This window comes from Gallinula chloropus (genome assembly GCF_964237585.1).
Source record: "Gallinula chloropus genome assembly, chromosome: 4".
NCBI classification, from domain to species: Eukaryota; Metazoa; Chordata; class Aves; order Gruiformes; family Rallidae; genus Gallinula; species Gallinula chloropus.
This window is the reverse complement of record NC_140088.1, coordinates 38,728,248-38,737,243: the sequence shown is the minus strand read 5'-3', so window position 1 is coordinate 38,737,243 and position 8,996 is coordinate 38,728,248. Positions and strand designations below refer to the sequence as shown.

General features: G+C 45.4%; 1 protein-coding gene across 2 annotated transcripts; it reads left to right on the top strand.

Annotated features, from left to right (window-relative positions):
* Positions 1–1,077: 1,077 nt before the first annotated feature.
* GATD1 (glutamine amidotransferase class 1 domain containing 1) lies at positions 1,078–8,112 on the top strand (the record flags this gene model as incomplete). 2 transcript variants are annotated; one of them, XM_084262851.1, is made up of 8 exons in its annotated part: positions 1,097–1,186; positions 2,043–2,119; positions 2,472–2,577; positions 3,107–3,214; positions 3,850–3,944; positions 5,060–5,153; positions 6,935–7,046; positions 7,551–8,112. In XM_084262851.1, the coding sequence occupies 8 exons, from the start codon at positions 1,129–1,131 to the stop codon at positions 7,555–7,557; spliced, it is 657 nt and encodes a 218-aa protein (XP_084118977.1). The 2 variants fall into 2 exon arrangements, with proteins under 2 accessions (XP_084118976.1, XP_084118977.1); XM_084262850.1 differs by lacking the exon at positions 7,551–8,112 and having other exon boundaries at positions 1,078–1,186; positions 6,935–7,050.
* Between the last annotated feature and the right edge of the window lie 884 nt (positions 8,113–8,996).

Genomic DNA, 8,996 nt, shown 5'->3' with positions numbered 1-8,996 from the left:
AGATTAAAAGCATACACAAGGGAGGCAGTCTGGACCAGATACGAATGACGGGAAAGACAGCTTCAGGAAGGTTTGGATGAATTTATTTAGTTTGCAATTCTGTTGCTCATTCCAGCAGCTCCAGGAAATCACCCATTTTCTATCCACATATTTCACCCTTTTTTTTTTTTTTTTCCAGCAAACCTCCCTGGCTGATCCCACATTCATCTTGTACCATTCCCATGTAACATAAGTAGTTGTGGCTTTTTCAGGGATGCAAAAGAGCAGAATACATGTCTGTCCCTCCAGAACATCCCTGTGGTTCTTCATCCGAGGGTGAGAGATATCAAGAGTAAAACCTGAGAGAAAACTTCAAGTAACAGCTTAAGCTGGTAACAGCTGAAGCCAGTCCCCTGGTTTTATCAAAGGACTTTTGTTCCTCCTTATCTCATGTGCCTGAAACACATCACTAGCACAATACACCACTATCTTGAGCTTGGTGTGAAGGGTCCTTGTGTTCGTATGGCTGAAGAGGGACCTGTGGCTGAGAAGCAAAGAGGGGTGAAGCCCAGCGCTGCAGCCAGCTGTGGCCTCTGGGCCAGGGGATGAAAAATTCGCAGGTGTTTTGACACTGATGCCTGGTTCTTCCTTTCCAATCCACAACACAGCAGCCTCACATACTTCCCCTCCTATCAGGTGAGGCAGTCCCCATAGCAAGTTTTCAGCGTTTCAGCCCTACTGCGCGTCAGTATCAATTTTATGAGGGGGAAAAAACCCAAACAACAATATGCAGATAAAAATAAAATGTAAACATGCAAAACGCCATACTGCTAGTGCAGAGCCTAAGCAAAACCACACAGGGCGCCACCACGCTGACTACGACAGGGAAATAAAGCACGGCGGCCGCTGCCCGGCGGCGAAGGGCGGCAGCTGGGGCCCGTTACCGGGGCACGTCCCCCAAGGGTTAAAAGGCACGGCGACCGCCCAGGTCCCTCAGAACCGCCCTTCTCTCCTCAGGCACGGCCGCGCGCTCCGCCCAACGGCCGGCGCGCGTGTGTTCCCCCCCCCATTCGCACCGCGCATGCGCAGCACGGCCGCATGAGGAGACGGCCTCCCCCGCCGCCACCGGGCCCCGCCGCGCCCCGCGCCATGTCGGACCGGCTCGGGAAGCCAACTTGCCTCATCGTTGCCAGCGCCGCCGCCGCGGGTGAGACGCTCTCGGCGAGGGGAAGCCCCGTCGCGTCGGGCTCCGTTCTGCCTTTCTGCGCTCGGCTAACGCGGGCTGCCCCGGCCTGCCGGCCCCCCAGAGACCCTTCCGCCATCGCGGCGGGGTGCCGCGGCCCCTTCGCTCGCCAGGCCCGTCGGACGCGTTCGTCGGTGTGTCCCGCCGTGTCCACGCGTGTCCGCGCAGCGCCGAGGTCGCGCCGTTCCCTGGACAGGCGTCCCTACGTTCAGGCCCCGTGCTGTCACCCGTGTCGCTGCAGCGCGGCTGTGCCGTGCTTTGGTGCGCGCCCCCCGGCCCTGCGTGTGTGCCGGGCCCTGCAGCTGGGCTCCTTGCGGGCTTCCTGCGCGTGGAGAGGGGGTGTGTGTGGGGGGGGTGTACGCGCCCCGCTCCTCCTCAGGCACCTGCGTGGCGCACAGATGCGCTCGCAGCCGCTGAGCGCTCGTCTGCCGTGCGCACCCGTCTGCCTGTTCTCTGGGCACAGCTGGGCGGCAGGGTGCTTGCGGTCTCTCTGCCGTGTGCGTACCCGCTCCTCGGAGCACATCTGCAACCCTGCTGCGCTTGCACGTGGGCCTGGAGGAAGCCAGATTCCCTTGGCTTCTGCCCTCCCTGTAACCCCCACCCCGGGCGAACAGAATGCCTTCAGCGTGTGTTTCTCAACACCTAGCCCACCTATAATGAAGGCTGTGCGTTTCTTGCATTCTAAAGTAACCCTCTGAAGGCTTATTGAAAGCTTTAAGAGACTGAAAAACCCCCAAGCTTGTGTATTTCTGAAATGAGCTAGTGGGGCTGGGGTTAGAATATAACTGCTGTTTTCTTAGGTTGTTTGCTTGTGTTTCAGGTGTGTCAGCCCAGTCGTTCCTTCACTGCTTTACACTGACTAGTTCTGCTTTCAACCTGCAAGTTGCCACACCTGGGGTAAGTATAACTGGGTAGTTACTGTGACTTCAGTTAGGCCAATTGATATCTCAGTTGTCAAGGGAATTATACTCACCTTTTTTTGATAAGTATTTTGTTGGCATTACAGATTAAGGGACTTTAAAAAAAATATACTTTCTTATTTTTGAACTGAATGTGGGATTCTTATCTTATAAGGAATTTGTGTTGTTTTAGGGACAACTATTAGAACTACCTCAGTGGGGAAAAAATGTAAAACTTCAGGCTTTCAAGAACTAAAGTCTCTCAAAATCTCACAGAGTTGTCCTTCAATAATGTGGCAGATGCCTGTGCAGTGATACTGACCACAGTCTCTGAACTGTGTTTTCCCTAGGGGAAGCCAATTGACTTTGTGGATGTGAACGAGAGCAACATGCGCTGGGTACAGGACTTCCGTATGAAATCGTATGCAAACCCTGCCAAGCTGGAGTCGATAGATGGTAAGGGCTTTACTCTTGGCCAGTGTGTCATCTCCATTTAGCAGGGAAACAAACGCTGCTTAATGGTAATGCCTTTGGGGAAGAACAACACAGAGGAGGTATTAAAAGATGTGTTTTAAGAGAGTCCTGGCAACTATAGTTGCTACTTTCTTATATAATTGGATTGGTAATTCATATGTATTTACACACACACTGTGTGTCTGTATCTTCACTCTGTTGTGTATGTATACATGCCACACATTCTTATTTTTGAAATAAATGTCTTGCTAAAGTAGAAGCTAGCAGATACAGTGGCTTTATGCTTTGTCCAGGCAAGAAAAAATCTCAATAAAACTGCATGTTCCTTGTCTGAAAAAGAATATTTTTTTTTCTCTACTCTGCATCGTTCTGTTAGCTTCTTTTAGTTCATTCATCTCATACAGCTCTTGGCTGGCTTATGTGGTGCTGTCTTAAATCCATTTTAGACTTGACAAAATGAAGGTCAGGGCTTGTGTTTGTTACAGTTAGTTTATCCTTTCCTCCTCACTAGGCACTAGGTACCACGCCTTGCTGATTCCAAACTGTCCTGGGGCAATGACCGATCTTGCAAACAGTGGGTACCTGGCCAAGATACTGCAGCACTTCAGCACTGAGAACAGTAGGTGAACGTTGTTAAGAGACTTTTAAGCTTAGTAGTACTATTGTGCTGTCTGTATATGGCTGTTACCTTACAATGATGTAAAATTGTTAATGTAGTTGAATAGCATTCAGAACTGGAAAGAGCTGCCTTAGGGAAATGTGGCTTTTCTTAAAAAGCATCCTTTTTATATAAATGTAGATTAAAAAAAATCGGTAGCTTTTCAGTGCTTGCGTTGGAAGAGAGGCTTTCTGCCTTGAAGTGATACAGAAATGACTCTTTCCAAGTCAGTAGGACTGCACTTTTGGCTCTGAACTTTGTATCAGGATTGACATTAAGGCTGTAGTTAATCAAGACTTGTGTGTGCTTCTCTCTTAATATTTGAGTTTATATTTTTCTCTTCGGCTGGTGCTGTCTCTGGGCTTGGTTAATGGCAAACAACTCTTTCCAAGACAGACTGGGGTAATTCTTATCGTAGTGTGCAGGGAAAAACCTTAGAGCTGAAGAGAGTATCAACAGTGCAGTGTAATTTTATTGTAGGAAGGCAGCATGCTGTGACATGAAGAATATCTAGCAGTCATCTATGTTTTAGGCTATTTGAGGATGCTCACAACTGCTCAAATAAGCTTTGATTGATTTATTGTTTTTCCCTCTAGAGCCTGTCTGTGCGATTGGGCATGGAGTTGCAGCTTTGTGTTGTGCCACCAAGGAGGATAAATCCTGGGTGTTTCAGGGATACAGCCTGACAGGGGTAGGTTGAACTTTCTCCGGACTCTTGCTCTTTAGGGACTTCTTTTGCTCATGGGGGTCTGTGATTTCAGGTGATGGTGTTGGTGTTTCTGATCTTATCAGAGAACATCCTACAAATGCAGACAGTGAGTTTGTTACCCTTGGATTAAGTGCAAGGTGTAGAGAGCTGCTGTGGGCAAGTAGGTCCAGCAGAGTGCATGAAGGGATTAGCTCACTCCAGCTGTTGTGGAGCATGTTTTCCATCCTTGTAAACTTTTAACTGAGTCAGTAAGAAGCTAGAAACGATTGCTGCATCTTGTTGGATTCCTAGCAGAGGACTTTAAAGAGTTACCTTTTTTCTTTCATGAATGCTGGAGGTGAGTTACTTTTCAAGGTGCCCTTTCATTTTGAAGGGGAGAGGAAGTTTTAGGAAAAGAGGCTGTTTGTGCAAACTGGCTTGCAATTCAAAAAGTGGCCAGACAGTGTTGATGTTCTAAGTGATGTACAGTCCTGTCTCTGACCTCAGACAAACTTGTGTGTCAGGGTGATACAGATGTCTCTAGTACAGCTTCTAGGGTTGAAAACTTACATGCACAGTTAAGAAATGAAGTGGATGGGACTCTCACAGGCTAACAATACCTCGGTGTGCCTAAGTTTGGCATTAGGATCCGTGATAAAATACTTTTAAGATGTGATGTGGCCTAGCTGTAGTTGCTATGGAAACCATAAAATTCAATTTCTACTGGCGCATGCAGAACCTGAAATAAGGTCTCTTAATTTTTCTCTCCATTTAAGCTGTTTCCCCTATGCATTTTGAAGCAGAGGGCTGTTATCTGGATTGTGCAAATGGCACAGCATTTTGCACACAAACACTTGGGCACAGAGCTAGGCAAGCACACTGGCGTCAAGTTGATGCGCAGAAGCTGCGCAGGGTCATTATTTATCTCATGGAAGAATTCCCAGTTCGCGCTTTCAGAAAATCCATGGGAGATGCACTGCCATTCCATTTCCTGTATCCTGCTGGGAGAATCGTAGGGGGGAACAGACAAGTAAATTGCAGGTGGAAGCATGTGTTGGCTTTGCTTGGCAGCTCTTATAGAATGCGAGGCAGACTTAATTCCTTTTGCTCTTTTTCAGCCCTCTGTGTACGAACTTGTAAGGCAGCCTAATTTTGCCAGTTTGTCCATTATTGTGGAAGATTTTGTGAAGGATTCTGGAGCTACGTTTAGTGGTATGTCATCTTCTTGTCCCACACTTCACATTTTGTGGCTGTGTTCCTGAAATAAATGTTTGTGTGTCAGTTCTACACAGCTGAGCAGGACTCTGACAGGATCTCTCCTCTTGCATTCCCATTTCCTGGGTACCCTAGATAAGAAATGATGAGTGTTTTAATAAGTGCCATGAAACACTGCGTGTGAAGTGGGCAGCACAGCACACTGATTCCGTGGCTGTCTCTGCGTTCTTATACCCTGTGGTAAATGTGAGGCTGTCTGTCCTGCTGTGAAGGAAGAACTTGCACTGTGGGGAAGGATGTGTGTAGGAGAGACGCTGTCATCCTGCAGAGACACAGCCCCTACCTGCAGGGAAATGGGAGTCCAGATGTAGGTAGTGTGCTGCAGCTGCTTCCCTGCTGCAGTGTGGGGAGCTTGTGGTCATCCGGGAGAGGTGAAGTTCTGGATTTCGGGGTGGTGTTTATTAAGCAAAAGCTTAATTAATGCTGGAGATACTATGTTGAATAATTTGGGTTGCTCTGATTAGTTGTATTTACCATCAGTTATTTGCTTGTAGCTAGATATAGTTTTGTAGCTTTGGGTTTTTTATTTTGTTACTAGTAATTTAATAAGTCAAAATATAGAAGTTTTACTTTTGACATGCAAAACTTGGAGCTCTGCCCTGTGTGAAAAACTATTAAAACACAATGACACACTTTTGTAGAGTATTTCTGGATGTGCAGGAAAGTGTCATTTACATGCCACATCCTTGCAGATAGGGAGAAGTAAATAAGCTATAAATGGTGCTCTGCAGTTGGAGCTGTTGAGTCTGCTCTTTTGTTAGGCTTTTTTTTTTTTAGAATCTGTCTTTAAAGAGAACAATGAGATGCCTGTGGTATTTGTCATCCTTTATTGAACAGAATAGTGCCAGCCACTGAAGTGCTACAATTTGAAGTGGCTGGATTAAAGATTACAGGTGTGACATGGATAGGAACCAAAATGGGTTCCTAATGCCATGCATTTTTTCACTAAGAAGAAATGCCACCATTGTGTCAAATTGCTCGAGATTCTTTGCTGAATCCTCTTCCACCCAGGCTGCTCTCAGCCTGTTTGTGTCAAAACAGCATCTGTGTGCTTTTTGAGTGAGCAGCCGCTGCCACCTTCTGCATCGCTGGCTCAGGACTGAGCATTTAAAAGCTGGTCTCTCACTGGTGGTACCTGTTATGTCATGGCCACAAATTAAGTGAGAAGAAAAGCATGTGTGGTTTGAAGGCATTTGGCTGGGGGAGGGGGAAGAAATTAAGAGCTCTTCATTACTGACAAAACAATGGTTCTATGTGGTGTTTAATGACTTAACAATGCTGGCTGGAGCACTGAACACGCTAGCAGGTAGTAATGTATCAGGCTGTTAGAACTGGACAGAAAACAAGTATTTTCTGCAGGCTCTTTGAAGCCTGGTGGTTGCAACTTTCTTACATAAGAGTTTATATTGTATTGCTGGTAATGAGAACTTTAAAATACATACTTGAAATTCTTCATTATGAACATCTTGATATATGCACTTTACCCATCTAGTATTGGACTAAGGGACCTGGTCTGCTGTCCTTTCAGAGGAGGACCTTCTAGGGAAATTGAGGCCTCATGATTGTCCCTGTCTGGGGTTATAGATCAACATGTCAGTCACCCAGCAAATCTAACTGGTTAAAATAGTTACCTTCTGTGTTAGCTCTATCAGAAGCAATACTGAAACTGAAGCAGTGTCTGCAAACACAATTCTTGTTGCTCTTTGTCCTGCATTTAGCCAGCAGTCCAGATGCTGTACATGTTGTGCTGGACAGGCACCTGGTGACAGGACAGAATGAGAATTCCACTCTTCCTGCAGTCCAGAATCTTCTTATTCTTTGCAATGTCAGGTAAGGCAATGTGGGAGGTAAGTACTAGGAACAGATAGTGGTGAGCATATAGGTTCAGGAATACAGTCCCTCAAAAGAATGTATCTTCCCCTTGGCTAACTGCTGAAGTGTGTGACATCTTTGGTTGGTCTAGTTTGTGATGTCTTTTGGTAAAAAGTACTTGTGATTATGAAAAAAAGTAAAACAGTTTGGGCAACACAGCTGTTAGCAAAGCCCATTCTGCATTTCCCTTTACTAGTCCTGATAAACATCTCTAAGAGAACATCTATTGCCTGGTGTTCTTTGCACTTGGCAAGTTAACATCGAGTTAGCTGTGTTTTAGGATTCTGGGAATGAACAGATTTAACTTTGTTGGTAATGGCTTGGCTATTTGACTGTCTTTCATCTGGTCAGAACATACATAAATAACCATGAAAATCTTTTGTCCAGGTGAATGTGTTAGAAGTCCTTTCCTGGCTGTGGACTAACAGGTTGTGTCATGTTTGGATGTGTTTAATTCGGCAGGAAATGAAGGAGCAGGTCTCTTCACAAATAGGATGGATGAAGAGCCAGCAGGCTAAGGGATTTCTTGTCTGTTAACTGGATAAAACATCCCTCTAAATTTCTGTCCTGGACTATGAAGTGACTGTGAAGTGGCAATGTGAGGTTTTGCATCTATGGAACGGGTGAAGGTTGTGAATAAGAAAACTGAAGTGTATCTTACTTCAGAAGCAACTGTGAAACCACCTTGCATTTTCACTGTGACATCTTTCACTGCTTCTCTCCGGACGGTTAACTTACAGATGTGAGATGTGGTCAACTGTTGTTTTAAAGAATGGTGCTGTGAATATGAACTGCTGAAGCTGAAGGCCTATCCCTAGGCTGGTGGTGGACCGATGGTTAGTAACTCTGCCCCAAGTAGCACCTGGAACTGTGAACCATCTGGTGCTTGTATTTCAAGTCTCAGAATCTGCACCAAGAGGAGCACCGAAATGTGATTTCAGATGTGTTCTCACCTTTATTTGGTAGGTCACAGAGTTACTGCTTGAACTCTACATGTGCCTGGAACACTTGGATGTACTTGGAATCGGATGGAAAAAGCGATGCTCGGAATAAAGCAGAACCAGTTGTTGAAGGCAGCTCACTGTGGTGATGTTAGCACAATGCACCCTTGTTTTCTTCCTTGCCTGTTCAGTCATGGCCTACTGTTCACAAAGCTTGCTCAGCTGTTTTTAAGCGGCCTTCTAACTAGTCATCTGTTCCCCTTTGTGTGGTGCTTGTTAGAATTTTTGTTTGGTTTGAAATGTTTGAAATTACTCCTCTCTGGCAAGTGCAGTTGTCTCTTGCTTGGATTTCATGGACAAAGAAAAACATGTAGGCAGCTAATGTGGATCACCTTTGGAGGAACCAACTGTATGATGAAATCTGGCTCCTGAGCAGCAGATGTGGCTTGAAGTTGAATGTGGAAAGGAATAATCAAACTGAGTGTTTTTAGGTGTTGCAGGCTCAAACATACTAAGTCTATGGGAAAGACAGATTTTAACACATTTTCCTGCACTAGTGGAGCAGAGGGCAACACTTCTGCAGTGCTCTGAGGGGAAGGACCTTTGTGATTGTGTTTTTTAACAGGCTACTATGATATATTGGCTATAACCAAACATCAAGTGGGTTCATTTTTTGTTTTTCTGTAGAAATTATACTTTTTAGTTCTGTCTCAGGAATTAAGTATGATGTTTTTTAAAAAAGAAAATCTGCTATGGGATTTGTTAATTCTGCTGCTGCTATATTCTGGAGTTAGAATTTGAAATCAAATTGGGCTTTGATAGAAATTAAACTATACATTTGATTAAATCTTCCAATAAGTCATCCTAGAGGTCTGTCACCAGGACATACTTTCTGTCTGGATTTCTAGTTGTCTGTCTGTTGAAATGATGTGGAGAGGGTTTGTTTTTTTTGAACTGCAATAGTAGT